A 21,022-nucleotide genomic window follows, 5' to 3' on the forward strand; every position below is an offset into this window, starting at 1 on the left:
CAAGTGCATATTCTTATATGATATGCGTCGTAACAGTGTATGTTGGTTAGATTCAGATATCGTCTAATTAATTGATTAAGCTGAATCATTGCAATGTTTATCAACTGAAATCGCCGTATAATCTTCAAGGCATTACAAAAGCGAATTGAATGTGAATTTGATCTTGAAAATCACGTATTGGTATATCAAAGCATTGCGAATGTCCAGTTTTCCAGCACAAAGTCAGGGTACAAAAAAGAGATAATGCCTGATCGTAGGTTTGCGGTAATTGCTATATTCAAGTTACGTCACCAGATCAAGTTAATAATTATCATTTAACATGGCCTCTGGCAGCGAAACCTCGAACATGACGCAAATAGCATAAGAGTGAATTAGATGGATATGATATGTGGTAAATTCCAAGCGAATCGTCTTGGGAAAATGGAGTCATAATGTAATTTTGTGGGAAGCCTCTTTCATGTTCCGTTTGGCCATCTGGTCACGCTGAAACGTATCTGCTGCAGACTCGTCATCGTCTCAGCGAATACCTATCGACACCGACGCACTGCGTATGGAATAATTCAGTTCTGTATAGAACGCATAAATCGACAATATAACTGACCAGCAAGCGAAAATTATATTCAGGTACAGCAACAATTTAAATGGTTTTGTTGGATAGGCATTCGGCACGCTTGATGCCTGATGTATCTTCCACAGTCGAACCAACCCCTGTGAAAACCCGACACGACCGATCCGATGTCCACCCGGTGTTGGACCTGTCATGATTATTTAATTTATACAGCAGTCCTTTTGTTCGATTCGTAAATATCAAATGTTTCGAACAGGACAGAATAATAAAATACAATGCATATACTCTTGAAGTCATTAAATCAGAATTGATCAGTAACGAATGACTTTTACTTTTTCGCAACACTCGACTACGTTCTGTCTCCTATTGATAGTTACTCACGTCGAGTGGTTGCGGATTTACTTTTGAAAGTACTTCAACTTCAGCTTCACAGTTTTTTAAGCACAACTACCTAATTATTGCACTTTAACTTTCGAAAAGTAAGAAGTGTTTTTGTGAGTTCTCATCAAATCTGAAAATCGAGCTGTCACAACAACCAGGGCATGGTATGGTATTATGGATCGATATTTTGGTATGGAATATGGAACAATGAAAGTATGGTATGGAATGGAAGATTTGGATCTATGGTATGGAACGACATTTCCATACTTCCATACTTTGATGTTTTATACATTTTATCGTGAACTGTGCAAGTTTTATGAAGCGTACGTTGTTCGCTGTTCACGCAATACGATCGCTTTTGTTATGTGTGAACGTGAACCATTGAACCCTGTGTAGGAACAAATACACGCTTGTGCAACGGTTTTAGGAGCACTTAGAATGACATGATTTTGTGGTGTAATAATGATAAGAGTAATGTTGATCATATATTCTATTGAGTCTAGACACGACGTGTACGAGCATAGCCTATCATGTGACGCAATAATTGGTAATGTAGGCTAATCCAACTACCTCATTCCTTGAGTGACGACAACTTACAAGCAATCATTATGCAACGTACTAAATGCTCAATGTGATTGATAATTACGTTTCTTCTGAAACATTGTCTGCACATTTATACTATTTACATACCGAGATATCTTATTGGTCATATTTCAAACGCTCTCGCATTAGGATTATAGATCAGGGAGTGGGATAGATATAGTTTGAAATTCTCGCCACGCTAACCCCAACCAAATACTGTACTAATAATCACGTAGATCGCTGCAGTATTGATAGTCTGCAACTGGGATATTTTATGGGTGCGCCTATATTATAAATTATTGTGCGAATAGTTACTTCAAACTTGCATGTGCGTCATGCCAACGTACCGGAAATGCGATGATATTCTTATGGAGCAGGGGCGGGCAACTTCTCAAGTTGGCGGGCCGGATATAGGAAAATTAGGAACTTGGCCGGCCGGATTGCTCAATGGATAAATTATTCGCCCATATGTACAAGTAATAAATCGTATTTATTGAATGTGTTTTATCGACAGCGAGCCATTTCTTGCCCAAAATGACAATACAATGTGGATTTGAGAGCAGCATTGTCATACAGGCGCCGCAATGTCTGCTTCTCTCTGATCAACTAACTCACGATGCAATCCTTAATTAAGATTTCAAAGCGTTTGATAAGCCCGGCACCCAAAATTTACCATTATATCAATTCATTAGAGTTGAGCGCATCGTAAACGCCTAGAATGCAAGTCTTCTCGCTTCGACGAACTTACGCGTTAGCTCCACTCTCGCACGCTGCGCAGTGCGCACACCTATATAACAACATACAGTCACTAAAATTTGACGTTTAGGCAAGTAGTGGGGAATATCGGCAGACTGGGGCCGCGGGCAACATTATCATGTAAGACGGGAAACTGTCCGCGGGCCGGACAGAATCTTGTTGCTGGCCGCATCCGGCCCTCGGGCCGTATGTTGCCACTCCCCTTAACGGACGGTCCTAGGTAACAATCAGCTAACCATCTCATTTTGCTCGTGGAAGTTGTAGAGTAGACGTACACGGCACCTCACCACCGTGAACTAAACCTCACCAAAACTGACTCTGTAAAACTATTACCAGGAATTAGATTCGCATCATGGCTAGTTTAAGCAATAATGACATCCGAAATATCAATAATATAGGTTCTATAAAAGGTACTATACTTATGATATTGAAGTATTTGAAAGTATGGAATATGTATTAAGTATGGTATGGAACAATGTTGGTATGGTATGGAAAATTACAAGTATGGTATGGAGAGAGTAAGGCAAATATGGAGTATGGAAAATTATCGTTCCATACCATACCATACCATGCCCTGACAACAACAATATAGCCCTGTCTCACCGTAACTAAATAAATATACTTTCGAAAATCATATTCATATCAATACATTCATCAGACATTACGTTCATCGTGGTTTCTGGAAACTAGCCCGCCACCAATCGAGTGTTAACACTATACTTTTCCAACCTATTCACTTGGAAATTGCCGCACAATTAATGTTTTACTTCCCGCACGTTACTAATTTGGACATGACCAGGAAAGTTATATACGTTTTCTTGTAAGTGAGTGGAAATTCGCGGTAAGGGTCTAAGGAAAGTTGGGCACTGGGCAAAATTGAATATCTTTTGAATATATCAATACCAATCAACGTTGGCAATACAATGGATGAACATAAAACGCATATTTCCAAATAAAAATAAACTGGAAATATGAATGAATAACCAAAGGACAACCATTTGAAAACGTGCCCTTTCTCCCCATTGTCCCCATATTTGGGTCATACTGGGACAAGCGGTGGGGGAAATGGTACAGTAAGAGAAAATTAAACACTTTATCAGTTAGCAAGAAACTAAGAACCGTTGAAGAAAAGGATGGACCAGCAGGTGTTCAAGCCCAGTTATTGTTTACATCCCGAAGTTTGTAGTGGTATTGAAACGGGCATGAAGATCGCTGTCGCGGCTTGTCGCGTGCCATGGATATTACCGTGCTTAACGTCCTCCATTTAATGCGTGACACTGCAAGGGATCTTTGTAAGGGAGTGTTGGAGACGATCTTGCTTCTACGTACTCTTGTGTTCATTTTCATTTATTTTGTAAAGTTTGCCTTTGGATATCATTAGGCGATTTTCTCCCAGCCAAATTGTCCCAATGTGCCCCTCCCCTTTCTTCAGAACAACCCCCACCAAAAAAAACTATAAAATCGCAATGTTGCGCCTAAAATAGCATGCAAAGCGACTTTCAACTGCTCTGACTAAGCTATGTACCATTTTCAAGCGCAACAAACGAGATATACCCATTAAAACACGATTGAAATGTAGCCATGTATATTTTCGCGGGTTAGCAAAATTTGGAGACTCGTCACTCTCTTACAAATGGCGAACAAAACCATTCGCGTTATAATCGCCAATCAAATAATAATCAACAACAACAACTCTCTCACTAAGACCGCGACCCTGGCGAAATCAAGCCACATCAGCAGGCCGTGTTATTTTTGGCACATGCCAAAACTGCCAAAAATAACTTATTTTTGGCATTTTTCGATTTTTATTTTTGGCAGTTTTGGCATCGACCTCTAAATAGATAGTTTAAGCCTGGAATTAGTCACAAAACTCTTTATTTCGGCTAGTTTGTCAAAAGACACCACAAAATGTGCAACATCCTCGTATAAATTTGCGGCTCAGAAATAGCCAGACAGTTTGTTGCGTCACCATGTTCAACTCGATCACAATGCAAAAATCGTGGTTGATTTTGGGGGTTCCAGTTCCATGAGCAGAATATAATTTATATTTTAATAATCAGTACTGCAACAGCTTCTCATTGATACCCGTTTTATCAAATTTACGCTCGACAAGCCGGTCAAAAATGGTCGTAAAATTGCCTTTGGACAAATGGAAAGTATGACGTAAACCAAATGCAGTCAGCCGTTCAATTCTCGTTGTGCTTACACCATGCTTTCACCCCTAATGGGTGGGTTGGACCCAGATTAAGAAACATGCCTTGCTCAAACGCTCTTCTCGCTTGTAACGCGGTCTTGTTAACACAGCACCATGAACGAAATACACTATTTGGCAGGCCGTGTTATTTTTGGCATATATGCCAAAAATTGCTTATTTTTGGCACTTTCAAATTTTTATTTTTGGCAGTTTTGGCATCTGGCTCCTGAAATGCCAAAAATAACACGGGCTGCACATCAGGATTACGGCTGATATGACACTACTAAATCAATCGAGCGATTGTTCATTCCTGGTTTTAAAAATATTCACGATGTACCATTTTGCCCCACTATCCGCTACTTATTTTACTTATAATTGAGTATCAATATTCACTACTTTTATTACCGCTGTATGCAAGTGATACTATGAGGACAATTTTAGATATTTATTTAGGAAAACGCGGTCAAGAACTAGGCTTCAATTCGAAGATACAAATAGAGCTTACTTCACAAATACTGTCATTTCCTTCCTTTTACATATAATTACATTATATGTTGTAGGTCAGTGTTTCTTCAAGTTTTTAGACCACGACCCAAATCTGAGTTTTAGTGGCACCAGCGACCCACTGCTGGCGTACAAATAATATGCCGCGTCTCAGCCTCATCGTCTCAACCTTGATAAGGCCAAAATGATAAAGACAACAAATAGTGAACGGCTGTAGCCTATTGTACAAATAGCAAATCAATAGCCGCCTCAAACAAATTCAGCGATTATACCCTCAAAATCCAAGTTTTTGAAAGTGGTCTCTTTCTGTAGACAGAATAGATAGGGCTGATGGCCGATCATCATTCATGGTAGAACGCAAATAAGACTTAACCAGTTTGATCTTTGAAAAGCTCCTCACACAGCTCGCAATTGAAACACCAATGGTCAGATAAAGTTTCGGACATGAGCACAAGCCTAAATATCGTGTCGAATCAAGTATAGCTTTGCATTAACTAACCACTATAAAACATCAAACGCTGTTGCACTACGATCAAACGTGGTTTCACTGCTCCGCACCAGCCTCTTGACCCTTTTACAATCTCAAGTTGAACAACTTGATATGATCATAACTTAATTTGTGTGCGTCCTGAAGGCCTCATGTTGGTTTGTACGAGGGGCTGGCAGTCTTCTGATGTGTATGATTCCTGGTTTGAAGGTATAAGCCAGCCATAAGGCATGACAATATTCGCAGCTAACTCCAAAAAGTCGACCTCGTCGTCATAAGTGCATCTAAAAGCGCTGGTGAACAAATTGTGACTTTCGCTTTGCAGCAGCGCGTGGGAAGTCAAAAATCCAAACATATCTCTTATGTCATGGGCACTTGAGCAGGCAACATACGGCTCGCGAAGGGATTTTGTCCGGCCCGCAGACTGTTTTCCGTCTTACATGATAGTGTGGCCGCGGCCCCAGTCTGTAAAGATTCCCCACTATTTGCTTACTAGGTCCAATTTTAGTGACTGTATGTTATTATATACGTGTAGAGTATGCGCATGCGCAGCGTGCGAGAGTGGAGCTTACGCGAAAGTTCGTACAAACGAGATGACTTATCATTAGCATTAGCATTAGCATTATCCGCATTTACCATGTACTCAACCCTAATGTCGTTTGTGGTAATCATAGTGTTTATTGACTACAATGGTCATGAACACCAGGCTGGTATTTCTTATTTTTGATTCCTTAACTGCCGACATGTAGCACGACACACTTCTCGGCTTGTAGGTCACCGCTTATGCCAGTCGTTTCCAACTCAAAAACGGGCATCGGGCCACTTCTCAAATTTCGTGGAGGACGCAGGCCGCATGAATTCACTATCGCGATTAATTTGACCACGTTGAACAACGACGCTATCTCGTCGCGCTTTCAACCCTAATGAATTGATATCTTTGTAAATTTGGGGTACTGGACTTATCGAACGCCTTGAAATCCTAATTGATGATGGCACTGTGTGTTTATTGATCAGAGAGAACCAGACATGGCGGTGGCGGCGGCTGTATGACAACGCTATTCTCAAATCCACATTGTCTTCGTCATTATCGGCGAGAAGTGGATTTGAAGTGACATTGCTCTCGTTAAAATACATTCATTAAATACGTTTTATTCCTTGTATATGTGGATAAATGGGTGAATAATGTATCAATTCAGCAATCCGGCCCGCTAAGTACTTGATTTTTCTATATATCCGGCCCGCCGACTGGAGAAGTTGCCCGCCCGTGAGTTAAGTGGTGTATGCCGATAAACCTAGTTTCAGCTTCAAGTTTAAATCTGCCCAAAGCTTGAAAACTTCTTCAACAACTCTGAGACAAGCATCTTCTGATTGTTTGCCAGGCGTTTTCCTTTTTCCGCGAACTCTCCGAACAATCGGCCTTGACGGCTATTTCGGAGTGGTTCCATTGCTATGTTATCATATTAATTCGTGTGCCGAGCGAGATAGTGTAATCGTGATGCATGCGGCTTCTTGATCGTTGGGTCGTGGGTTCGATCCCCGGTCGGGTCAGACCAAAGACTCGAAAACGGGTATCAGCAGTTATCCCGCTAGGCGCTCAGCAATCACGGAGGAGAAAAAAGGGGGTACAGACTAGATGACCTTACCATGAAGTCCGTATCGCATCTCCGTCGTCTAAACATCTCGGTTGTGCAGGCGAAAAAGAATACCATCTCTCTCTCTCTCTCTCTCTCTCACTGTGCAGCTTCATTTTGCCGCCCCCTTGGAGCCTGCCGCCCCAGGCGCAGAGCCAGAACCGCCAAATGGCTGCTACGCCCCTGCCGCGACCCAATTCCATCCATCAAAAAGAATGCATTGCTATTGTCAGTATCCTAGGTCTCACGGGCATGTATGACATACAGAACGAACAGACCACAGTTTTAGGCGGGCCGAGTGACGGCATAATTTGCTACGCTGACTTTATACTGAATCGGTATTAGCATACCCATGTGAGTAGCGTTGGTTGCGCAATCACGGCATATTAATGAACAGGCTTGAAAGTAAAAAAATTTGCTGCTCCATCTATACAGCCCAGTTCACATTTAGTCCACGCCGCAATATTATTAAGTGTTGTATCGCATTGTGTTGTGTTGTAATAGTGGGCACAACACAGTAGAGCTTAATGCTTTTTTAGGCCTTATGCTAAATGACGCGAATTTCATAATTTTCAAAGGTCTTTGCTTTTTGCATTCTTGGCAACGACTTTCAATCTCTCTCGGTCCTATGCGTCGCCATCGTGGTCTTAGCTGCCGAATTGAAGCGCGGCTCACGTTCAGTCTGGGCTTTTCAATGCGCTACCGTAGTAGTGAGGTCGGCGATGAGGATCCCAGAGAAACCTCCGACTCGTAGAAGTTGGTCAAAACCGGTATTTGAACCCACGTCCGTTTGTGTCGTGACTGCAGTGTTTAACCAACATATTAAGAAGTAGGATCATTCGGCTTGAGACGTCGTCGCGTGCGGACCTCTTGCTGCGCTTCCTAGCTGAGTAGTCTGAGATAGACAAGCGCTCTATAATAATTAGTGATCTACAACGCCAGTATCGGATGGAAGTCTCTTCCTCTGGCAAACGCAAACTGTCGTGTGTTTCTACGGACGTGGTCAATAGTGATAGTGATAGCGATGCTCGTGCTTCTTTAGCGAAAGTCTCCGCTAAGGATTATGCTAGTCAGCCTACGAAGCAACCTCTTAGCACCCAGGAACCGGAATTGAGCGAGCAACCTCAGGATGGAGCAGGTCAACAACATAGTAGCCAAATGAGAGTCGTGGTATCAGGTGAAGGCCTTTCGTTGAAGCGCCTCCATCCTACAGTAGTGCATAGGGCACTCTATTCATTGATCGGCGAATATGAGGGACCTCGTCCTCTTCGGTCAGGAGACCTTCTAATCACATGCAATAGTCCGAAACAGGTTCAAGCTCTCCTCCAGTCTGACTGTTTGACAGACAAAGTTTCCGGCTCTAAAATTAACGTAAAAACCTCTCTGTACCCCGAAAAATCATTTGCTAGCAGAGCTGTCATTTCTGGCGTGCCCCTAGATATCAAGGAGTCAGAACTACTCGACAACCTTAGCGGTGTTGGAGTATCAGCCGTAAAACGCCTTAAGAGGAAAGTCGACAAAGGTTACGACTCGTGTTCCGCCGTTCTCCTCTACTTCCGCTGTGAAAAGGTACCTGAGAGTGTCAATTTCTCTTACCTTCGGTTCTGGACTAGGCCTTATAATCCTCCCCCTTTGAGATGCTATCGCTGCAATAGGTACGGCCACTCCAAAGAATCGTGTAGAGGAAAAGCAACTTGTAGTAAATGTGGTAGTTCTGACCACGAACATGCCTCGTGCACGAAGGAAAAATTTTGCATCAACTGCAAAAAACCTCACAGTGCCGCATATGGCGGTTGTAGCGTATATAAAACCGAAGCTAAACTGCAAATTATCAAAGAACGTACAAAAATCAGTTATTCCGAAGCGAAGGTCGTGTTGAACTCTGCCACAGTTGCTACCTCTTTGCCTACTTCTCATATGGACAGGACTTTTAGTGAAGTCCTTGCTAACGACTCTACATATTTTCGACAACCACGACCTCGTCGCACCAAAATCAGTTCGATCCTTAGCAAACATACCATTTCCGCTCCTGCTCCCAATGACGGGGATTTGCGACATTTCAGTCAGACCAAATCGAAAGAAAATACTGTTAGCGATGCTGCTAGCCATAGGCCTACCGAATTGGAAGAGAATACCCCTATGTCTTCGTGTCAAACATCCACCCCAGATCTTTCGCAGTTACTTTCCCTACTTGTTGGAATCGTTGAATATACGATGGAGGCTGTCAAATCAGGTCAATGCAATGCGCTTGAAATCGTTTCCAGAGCATGCCTTAAGCATGGTTTTTCGGCTCCTGCTCCTAAAGTAAATGTCTAATCAAGCTCTTCGTTTCATCCAATGGAATTGTAGAGGTATTTATCGTAAACTACCCGAGCTTAAACAATATATCAATAACCTACCAAATACCCCTGATGTGATATTGCTTCAAGAGACTCATCTCATCGATAAGTATTCCCCCAAGCTGACGGGTTTTCGGGTCTTTCGTAAAGACAACTCGCTTCATTCCGGTGGTCTGGCCATTTTCGTGCGGGAATCTCTCCCCGCGACTGAGATCCAACTTGACACCCCATCTTGCATTGAAGTGTTATGTATATCCATCTGTCACCTACGCATCTGCAACGTCTATATGAGCCCTACCGCAATTTCAGAAGATAGCGCTTTTGTTTTCCTTGAATCGCTGTCACGTCGTGCAATAATCTTCGGGGATTTTAATGCCCACCATCTTTCCTGGGGGCAACGAAATAACCGACGGGGCCGCCTACTATTTGACGCTTTCGACCAAAATGGATTGGTGGTGTTGAATAGCAGCTCGCCAACCCATCTTAATATTGCCTCTAACGCCATAAACCGATACTCGCTACTAGATTTATCCATCGCGTCAGCCGACGTATCCTCGAAGTGCCGAACCGACGTCACGGATCGTTTACTGGGAAGCGACCATTTTATTGTGATAACTACTTTCAAAGAAACGTTTTCAAATGAAACAAACAGGAAAAACTCGTGGAATTTTCGCAGAGCAGATTGGGCGGCCTTTGAAAGAAAAATCGATAGGAGCTTAGAATCTTCGGGCTATGAAGATGTAAACTTTTTGAACAAGACTTTCTCAGAATGCGCACTGGACGCGGCGCATTCGTCAATTCCAAAATCTCATTTCTCGAACCGAAAACCTTCTGTGCCATGGTGGAATGCGTCTTGCGATAGAGCCGTAAGACGCAAGAGAGCTGCTTTCCTAAAAATGAAACGGACCTTCTGCATGAATGATGTAACCCGATATAAACGCTTGCGGTCGGAATGCCGGAAAATGATTCTTTCTTCTAAAAGGGCAAGTTGGGAAAACTTCTGTTCTTCTCTGAATGATTCCAGTAATTACTCCAAAGTTTGGAAGGTAGTTCGCTCCTTTTCTGGTGTTCGTTCCTACAATATCATACCTCCGATCACTATTGGTGGCGTCGTTACCGGTAGTGACGACAGGTCGAAGGCTGACGCTCTAGCCTTGCACTTTTCGTCGGTTAGCAGTGATAGCAATTACACGTCAGCATTCCGAACAAGGAAGGAAGCGGTTGAGAATCAAATATCCTCCCGAATCACCAGTCTCTCAGCGCCTAACAATGATATCATTAACGATCCTTTTTCCATGGCCGAACTGAAATCAGCCATTTCGTCGCGAGGAAACACCAGCCCGGGCTTGGACGATATCGCTTACCCCATGTTAAAGCACTTGTCTGACAAGTCTCTAACATATATCCTCCGTTTGATCAACTCTTCTTGGAGTAATGGCCTTCTTCCCGACACCTGGAAACACTCTGTTGTTGTCCCCATATTGAAAGGTGAGAAAGACCCAGCTGCGGCTAAATCCTATCGTCCCATTTCGCTGACTAGTCACCTATGTAAAGTAATGGAGGTGATGGTAACGAGGCGCTTGAGATGGTACTTGGAATCTAACTCCCTTCTCAACGCCGCTCAGTCCGGATTTCGTCATGGGCGTAGCACCATGGATAACATCATGCAACTTCATGATACCGTGTACAAAGCGGTCAACAATCGGTATTCCGTGATTGCAGTCTTTTTGGACATCCAATCCGCGTATGATATGGTATGGCGCAACGGTCTTTTGTTCAAACTAACAGAGCTTGGAATAAAGGGCCAAACGTTGAATTGGATAAATAATTTTCTGCCACACCGATCTTTTCAAGTTCGAGTTGGTGGTTCTCTCTCCAACGTTCATTTTTTAAAAAATGGCCTGCCACAGGGCAGTGTCATCAGCCCTCTGCTCTTTGCAATCATGATGGCCGATCTTCCCCTGTTGGTAAACACCTCCCATGCCCTATTCGCCGACGACCTCTTACTTTGGGATTGCGGTCTCTCCATCCCAGACCTACTTCTGTCCATGCAGCGCTCTCTGGACTCCATTCAAGAATGGTGTGACAAGTGGGGTATGCTCTTGTCCAAATCCAAAACCGTCGCAATGTTATTTACACGAAAAAGAAAAATACCTCCTCTTGCTCTCCAACTGGATGGTTCGAATATACCGTTCGTGGAAACATTCAAATATCTCGGCGTCGTTTTTGATAAGAGACTATCCTACAAAGCACATATCGAATACATTTCCTCTAAATGTAGTAAAAGATTGAATTTGTTGAGAGCTCTAACTGGGACAAGTTGGGGAGCCAGTAAGAAGAGTCTCCTGTGTGTCTACCGTTCCCTCGTTCGCTCCATCATGGAGTACGGAATGCCGGCGTACTTTTTTGCACCGGTCACGCATCTGAAGAAGATCCAGGTTATCCAGAGTAAAGCTTTACGGATCTGTACAAATGCCATGCGCAGCACCCCGATTTGCGTGATTCAAGCCGAATGTCGGGAAATGCCTCTGCATCTGCGGCACAAGTTCATTTCAATGAATTACCGGTGCCACCTGATGAACCAGGACCCGAGAAACTCGTTCATCAGCCAAATTATTGAAGATTCCTGGCATGACATTTACTGTCTCACAAATCCAAGCTTTCAGACATTCAACACCTATACTAAATCACCGCTATTCAATGGCTTCATATTGGACAGGTACCGGCTTCCCTCGTCTCCTCCGTGGTTGTTACCTCAACCACGTGTTGATTTATCTCTCCTCTCGGAGAATGCTTTACGTGGCGTCATTGAGGCCTATAACCAGACTTGTTTAAGTCACGTTGCCGATAACTACGATGCACACACGCTAATATACACGGACGGATCTAAATCGCTTGTTGGAGGGGGAGCGGCGTTTTGCATCCCTTCACTTGACGTTTCAGTTGCCCAGGCTTGTTCAGCCGAGCACTCTGTCTTCTCGACTGAAATGATAGCGATCGACCTAGCGCTGAGTTGGATTACACGAAATCGCAACTCTTCAACCGAATATCTGATCATGTCAGATTGTTCGAGTGCCCTGGCTTGCATTCGTAACTTCAACATGTATCCTCGCCATAAGCTGGTTTATGATATTTTATTCTCCCTGTCTCGATTGAGGGAACTCGACGTCAACGTATCATTCCTTTGGATTCCCGGCCATGTGGGCATTCACGGCAATGAAGAAGCTGACAGATTGGCAAAGAATGTCTCCACCACTCCGTCAATGTCCGAAGATATGCCGACGCTCTCCGAACAAGAAGCCCGGCACATAATCCGTCGCCACTGCATGGCATTGTGGGATCAAGAATACCAGAGCTCCGAAAACGGCCTACGTTACAAGTCCTTCAACAGTTCTGTTCTACATCCTTCCCCTGGTTATGGTAATCGCCTTTATGATAGTATAATCCTTCGATTGCAATCAGGTCATTGTCGATTAAATGGCCATTTGTTCAAACTTGGAATGGTAGACTCTCCTGCGTGTTGTTACTGCCGCTACCCCGAAACTGTGGATCATTTCTTAATTAGTTGCCCTAAATATGACTTTCATCGTTCATTTCTTATTGATAAATGTGTTCAATTAAAAGTGAATTTCTGTATTGATGATTTGCTCACTGATTCTCGTATAGTCCCGTATGTCGTTGAATTTGTGTTATCGTGCAACCGCTATTTATAAACGTATAGTCTGTAATTTATTTCTGTAATGTTCGTGAGTGAATGAGTGAATCAATTTTTGGAATCACCTTATCTCACTTGATTGATTCTACATCATTGTGCTATTGATCATTATTTCGTGTTAACTCCCTTATCTGTGTACTATGCTCAATGACTGTGGTGCAAAAGGCCGTCAGGCGATAAGCGCCAGTTTTTTTGTTTAATAAACAACAACAACAACAAGAAGTAGGATTTATGTTTTGAATTCTAAGCAACTGTTAGCAGTCCACGCAGTATAGCTCCGCGGGCCATACTTTAAGAACGCTTGTTATAGGTAGTTATGGAAGCATGCACGTTTCCATATACACTCTATATAACCTTACATCAGCAGTTGATTTTCCAAGCGTCGCTCCCACGCCAAATATCCAATGAGAATAATCGTAAAAAGTCCTGCTACTGCACAAAGTGCAAATATCAGTATTTTGTTAATTCTGACCGATGCTTCCATGAGTCGCAGGGTGTTGAGAGACATGACAGCCGTATCTGCAACTGTAAACGTATGATGTAAACCAGTGGTTTGTCACCCTTATTCCTGCATAGCCCTTTTTCGAAAATTTCGTGGGTATGGAGCACCCCCTCATATTTCAGGGACGGTAGTAAGACAAGCGGTAATAGTTCGAAATCATGTCGGTCTTCTCGGATCGCGACCTCGGCATTGGAAATAGCTTCATTCGCACCCAAGGACTGCTAGACAAATTAACGCTATAATAATTGTATTTGCTATATTCCGGGATCAAATCAAGGTTGTTATAACAACCATTGGGCACGGGCTCATACCGTCTGGTGCGAATCCAATATACCAGTGGTCGGGACCCTATGGCTCGCGAGCCATATATGGCTCTTTTGGGTATAAGATATGGCTCTTTGCCAAATATTTATTTTTGTTCTGAATTGATCGATATTGCAGCGACTGGTTGGTAAATTTTCATAATGGAATAATTATTCCCGTGGCAGTATAAACATGAGTTTTAGAGGTAAAGGCAATGCCGTCTTCAGATTTAGGGGCTCGAACTCTTTTCCAAATCCTCATATTTAAGTTACTGTCGCGCCGGCGACCAATATCACTCACGAATTCGATGTAACCTACCCGGGTCGGAATCTTGGATAGCGCGATTCGTTGATTGATCAAAGAGCGAATAGCAAACATGGCGACACCAATATGACAACTCAGTTTTCAAATACACATTTTATTCATGATCTATGGCGCGAAGTGAACTGCCGTGGACGTAACATTACCAATTACCAACTCGAATCACAAACAATGCTATAGGTATCCACGTTCTTGTTTGGCAAGTAGCTCTACCTGCGAATAGGCGTGTTATAGCTTACCGTCGAATACTTTGAGAATTGAGAAGTCGATCAGTATTTATATTTTCGGAATCAATGCGACAGTTCCATTGGATTAATACCAGTTATAATAAATTCTAAGCTATTTACGATGAATTGCGTTATCAAAGGTGAGGCTTGGCCCGTCTGTGCCTTACCTCTCGTTTTACGCTTTATATTCGAACAATAAAATGCAAATTGTGTGAATTTGGGGGGAAAATGTTCAAAATCTAGTCATTCATGAACATCAATAGAAAATCCCAGCAATAATAATTGAAGGTTTCAAAATTTTCGTTAATAGCTTAGAGTGGGTATAAACCTATATAGATTGCTGTAGTGACCATGTTTGGCTCCACCTACGCATGTAATCATGATCATGGGTTATCGCATTTCAAAGGATCATCACGGCGAACCTACGTTCTTGTAACTCAAGTTTCGCATGCTCAAGTAAGGCAGCCAGCATGATTAGATCGGGTTTTTACAGAAAAAATGTGCCACACACGACGAATCCCATGTATAGTAAGTTCGAATTATGGTGTTACCATGACGTCAGGAATTTTCAATTGTGACGTAACAGCTGATTGACATGTATGGCTCTTTGGGCGGTGGAATGGAAAAAATAGGGCCAATATGGCTCTTCGGACAAAAAGGTTCCCGACCACTGCAATATACACATCTCGACTTCACCTATGCGACTGAAAATGCGAGGACGTTAATTGTATTGGGTTTTGTTTTATTTATTTCTATGACTAGTAAATCAACTGAGATAGTGGCGGAGATCGTGTCTTAGTACTGAACCCAGTTACTAACTCTAACATGAATGTACTCCAAACAAAACAGCGCATATTATATAACGATTGTGTGAGGTTGCGGGTCACACCACTAAATAATATTATCCTTTATAATACGATAAAGAAATATTCTGAAGATTTAATTTTGTAGCTCACATATACAAATATATTTAGTTATTCATTTTTGATCAAAAAGCGTCAAATCCTCTTTAATGTGCAAAGGGGTCTCACTCCTAAAAGTAGTAGGCGTACAATGGCTCTACGATTTCGACACGCTGTTTGCTGCTGGATAAAATACTTATTTCGAAACATTCTGTCGCAAACATATTCGGCGTATATTTCGCGCGGAGGTAGGGTGACGAAAAATTTCGGATTTGACAAATTTTTTCGAATGTTAATTTGCAACAAGAACTCAGGGATGTATAGAACGCCATATGACCCTACTGCATTCTCTTCAGAGACGCCATTTTTCTTGAGCGCCGCCCACAACGCACCGTGAGCCCAGCTCCATAACGCCCCCTAAGCAATTCCGCTCCTTTCAAAATCCAAATCGCCTCTAAGAGTGCTGGCAAACAGGTTAAGAAACACTGTGGTAGAGTAACGTTCGAATAACTTTTTTGTCTGCGATTGGTCAACGTTTACATATATTCACAAACGATCGCGGCACACCCAAACTCACAGGTACATGGTTACGCAGGTGAGCACCGATCAGTGAATACGAAAGTACAAGATAGCGTGCCTCTATTTCAACTTTTTCCAGATTTTGATTTTAAAATGAATCTAATTGATATAAACGTTACCGAACGTCTGTAATAATATATCTCCCGTTTCGGTAATTTGGAGCACTGAACCAGTTCAAAAGAATTCGAGGTCTTGTATCCAACAGATCAACGGTAGTCGACGACACCGTCATTTAAAGGATCGAGCGACAGATGCAGCTGTAATAACTCAGCGGCCTATTCTTACTTCCGTGCACATTGCAAATGCTTGTGGCCGTATGGATACATTGCTGAATCAAAGTTATATCTATACTTACGAAAGTATACTTACGATAGACACAGAATATATCATCAGCATATCTCCAAGTTGCATCGGCAAGACATTGTGTCTCCACCTGCAGCGCCTCACTTCCGTTGCTAAATATAGTACGTCCGTTGCTATGTCTGTTACAGATGACATCTCCAATGTCAAGATAACTGGCGGCAGTTGTTTTTTTCAAAACCACGTTAAATCTGGTATGGTTCTCACAAGCTGTAAGAGCAGATGTACGTCACGGTATGTGCATGTTTTTGGGTATACAATTGAATCACAGTAATAGACAATAACTTCGTCAAAAATGCAATGAACTGTCAGTAGTTGAGTCTGCCACCTCAGTATGTATCAATACACACGAATTTCGGTAAACCGCAAATCACGGTCATATTTTGAGCAGATCGAATCGTATAGCCAATTTGATTTACCCTAAAGGTGTTTATGAACGTCCAGACTTGATGGATATATGCGTTCAAAGCATTGTTACTGCGATGTCAGAAGCTTGAGGGTTACATCATACATACGCGCAACGCAATATCTATGTCAAGCTAGGAAAGTGATAAATTCCCAGTTTCTTTCATCTGCTCAATCTAGTGGATGACGAGTGCATTTTATATTCGTGTGATAAGTGAATTCCATTAAAATTAAGTCGTACTGGATGTTCATCGAAATTCATACGTCACCTTTGAAAACAATCCAAGCAATCGGTCGAATTCCCGGGCAGCTCCGCTGATTTTTACTTCTCAAATGAACTACAACGGGTAGCACATTGGAAACGATCGTTAAATTTAAGAGGACTGCTCGCTCATTGTCTATCACGTACGAATAATAGTATGTCACTCCATATTCGGTGTAATTTCCGGTGGGAAATCCGTCATCAGTCACCGAAATACTCTGTTCGGCCCAACTACCAATAGTAATTAGAAGATATTTGATTTCACATCCATAAGGCTGGTACGATCTGCAGGCACTTACGAGAGTGACAGAAAAATTGGATCCGACTGCTCGCGTCACATTTTCTGAAAGAGAATTGTAATACAGTCGAAATAATTCGCCCTCTAGAGATAATGTTTCTGAATATGCGCAAATTGCAGTGTGGTATTGGTTTAATCAACTGCTGGTCAAACGAAAATATCTGCTATTTTATCTGTGGCAACTTGAATACCCTGTACCCAATAACTTGGCTTTTCAACGTTTTTTCTTAACGTAACCGGCGCAACAGCTGGCTTGATCATTTCGCCAACGATTAACGTAGCTGCTAGAGGAGGTCATTCCATATCCCCGCACATAGGCCTCCGGGGTTGAAGGCGAAATGCATATATAGGTAAAATTTGCAGTTTTACCTCAGTAATTCCCGACATATTTCAGTTCAACAAACACTTTTAACGCAAGTTTCATTTTTTGACCCACCAAGAGATATGAACAAACGAATGACAACGTAATTCGCCGTACAGTAGGGTTACCATGCGTCCTCATTTAGGAGGATTTGCCCTCCTTTTGACGAAATGTCCTCCCTTCGCCCAAATGTTCTCCTTTCGACATTTTGTCCTCATTGCTAGCCTAAACTGCCCAAAAAGACCACGAAAGACGGGACATTTTTCTACAGGCGGTGGATTACGCGGGAGTCATATCTGAAAAACGATTTCTTTTTTCAGTCAACACCACAGACCTGTAGGTAACAAGTGGGTAATTCGAGAGTCGATCCAGAGTGATGACCTATTTTTAGTCAACACAACAAGATTTCCAGTAGATATTTCAAAATCAGATATTTTCAATTTCGGTAAACTAACTTTTATAAAAGGGTCCTCCTTTTCCAATTCCAAAATATGGTAACCCAAACGTAACTGTGAGTCGTTTGAGTAACAAGTTCAACTAACCGTCCACAAGTGAAGCTGCGCAACGATTCGAGAAAGCGAATGTATCAGGCAGACAAGAATACACGTGAAAGGATGATCGCAAAAAGGACAGCCTGTATTCAAGCAGTAATTCGTCTATTACATCAAACACAAAGGGGTTCCCAACATAGCTTGTTTAATTCTTTGCTGATTATATTCCGGCAGCAATGCATTTCCAATCAACGTTCGCAAAGCCTTTGGGAAAAGAAATGAATTCCAATATTAGGGCATACTAGAAAACTTGACGAGTGAATTAAAATATGACCATCACGAAAAGATTGCTCATGTATTATTGTTAGAACGGGAACCTGGCTTACGGCGATTATTGACGAAAAAAATAATTTAGAGGAGGAGAACGGGTATTTGTTCGTACAGTCGTGAGAAGATAAGTTGTTTGGAATATTCGAAAAATTGAATTGAAATCTGTAACATTCAGAAAATTCAACGTGACCCACCTGTTGGGAAGCACTGGTGATAGGAAGCTACCAAGTGGCCGAATTTGCCCCCCGTGAGCTCTTTGCGGGATCACTGGTGTTTTAATATTACAATATTCTACAAAGTTCCCCTTTCAATGCAACAATTTCCAAAGTTTATGAATTGTGAACAACCCTATATGATACCTTGGCCTGCTAGTAGAAGAGTCATATCTTTGGTATGCGATAGTATATGAACTTGAACACCCTTTGAGCTCTCAGACTATTCGAGGACTATACTCACCGAAACTTTTACATTGAAGATGCCACACAGGCCAATCTCCTTGACCTCTCACACGTGTTATCCCCATCAATAAAAACGCTAACAGCACTGCCATGACGCTGCAGCAGCTGTCTATAAAATTTCGTCTTATGCGTGCCTTTAAACGTTTTCAGATGTACATTGCGCCTACAAGTCTGATCAACAAAAAAGCACCACATGTCATTTCACGTATTAGCAGAAATATCCCACTTAACCGACTTTCACTAAATTACATGGCGTAACCAGTTTGGCCCAAATGCTTGTGCCTTCAGATATTGATTTGACGCGAGAGAGCATTATGTCTTATATTCGTGACAGCAGGCCTATGTGGGCGGAATATTACAGAAATCAACATGAATTGTTTGTTTCTCAATATATGAATGAGACATAGCTAAAAGTAGAACGACATATGTTCAATGTCTCGTATAGGTCCTCGGAGGGCGCCCGAATATCCTCTTTTTTGAGATTTTATCCGCTTTTTTGATAATTTTGGTTACATATATTGCAAAATCGACTGAGATACAGTAAATTAGCGCTGAAGTAACGCTCCAGCGGCTATTTTGGGAGATGAGCCGGAAAGTGGACCTTTTTTTAGTCAACCAACTGATAATGTGAAAGGAAAAACTGTATTTTGGGCGCTGAGCGTGAAAGTTGACCTTTCTTTTTTTAGTCAACCGACCACGTAGTGGGAAAAAGTTACCATTTTTCAGGATTTTCCTCCGGTTTTGCAAGTCTGGCAATTTAGAAATGGTCCTTTTTTCAGATTTCCAAAATATGGTAACCCTACGTCTTACAAAAGCACAAAAGTATGCCGTGCTACAAGTCGGCGGTTACGGAATGAAAAATAAGAAATATCAGCCTGGTTTAAATGACCATTGTAATCGACAAACACAATGATTACCACAAACGACATTAGGGTTGAGTACATCGTAAATGCCCATAAAGCCAGTCTTTTCGCTTCGACGAACTTACGCGTAAACTCCACTCTCGCACGCTGCGCATACACGTATATCATAACATAAAGTAACTAAAGTATGACGTAGTAAGCAAGTAGTTGGAAATTTCGGCAGACTGGGGCCGTGGGCCACATTATCGGAAAACAGAAAACTCTCCGCGGGCCGGACAAAATCCCTTCGCGGGCCGTGTGTTGCCCGCCCCTGGTATAGGATATGATGAAAGACAATCAAAGTCATGGATGATTACAATTGTCAAGGATGTGGGTGATAATCAAGATCACCAAAATTTCAGAGATTAACTAAAGTGTAAAGTAAAAGATCGTTCTTTAACCTTTTAAAGTTATAAATACTGTTGTGATCGCAGTAGATATATGGTAGCCTACTTGTATAATCAACTCGACGCTACTCAGCTGGGAATCAAACCACCCAATTACTTGATTTTGTACATCCATATAATTACGGGTTGACATATGCACTCGAATCGCAGTTCATATTGATCCAAGCCCGAAACAGTTTTGAACTTCAAGCCCGACCCCAACCTGGACGGAACCGGAAATTCCTCTATGACCTACCGCTTCGCTTCAGCATTGTACGAGCTGCGATGTAAATGGAGAAGGCGAATTGATTTTCATGATAATTTATAACGTTGGAAATATGTGAATTGTCAAAGCAGGATACGCCGGTAATAATGGTTATAGCCACGGGAGATATAATGTACAATACTACGGCTTCTGCCTTGAGATTGTCGTTTCTATTCCGTATATTCCTACATCCCTTGCATCTACTGTACTTTCTTGGTAACTTGTTAAACGTTCCCTACAGGCCACTAGCTAATTCCGCTGTATAAGCTATGATATATGCTTTCTCGACGAATAGGATACCGTGAATGGAATGCATCTAATCAGTCATGACAGCGTTCTATATCGAAACAATTCCAGGAAACAGAAAGTGGGAATTCCATGGTATTTCGTGACCAGGTTTACCTACCGATAAACGCCATTATTCACGACGGCATCATTTCACTAGTCGATTGGCTATCGAGTCCAATGCTCTTTATATATAATATATGTAGCATATATATATATATCAATCTG

At 42.2% G+C, this 21,022-nt stretch overlaps 2 protein-coding genes across 2 annotated transcripts in view; both read right to left on the reverse strand.

The window, feature by feature from the left end:
- LOC145449104 (MFS-type transporter SLC18B1-like) overlaps positions 1–21,022 on the reverse strand; it is a 95,078-nt gene that overhangs the window by 51,442 nt on the left and 22,614 nt on the right. The gene's annotated exons all lie outside the window — the stretch shown is intronic.
- On the reverse strand, positions 271–19,990 carry LOC145449111 (uncharacterized). Its single transcript, XM_080327585.1, has 5 exons — positions 18,955–19,990; positions 17,026–17,361; positions 16,361–16,561; positions 13,517–13,682; positions 271–755 (listed from the first exon to the last, which is right to left on the reverse strand). The coding sequence occupies exons 1-5, from the start codon at positions 19,046–19,048 to the stop codon at positions 638–640; spliced, it is 915 nt and encodes a 304-aa protein (XP_080183711.1). The 5' UTR covers positions 19,049–19,990; the 3' UTR covers positions 271–637.

This window comes from Botryllus schlosseri, chromosome 10 (assembly GCF_051294905.1).
Source record: "Botryllus schlosseri isolate E-star chromosome 10, Bs_hap1, whole genome shotgun sequence".
Taxonomy (NCBI): domain Eukaryota; kingdom Metazoa; phylum Chordata; class Ascidiacea; order Stolidobranchia; family Styelidae; genus Botryllus; species Botryllus schlosseri.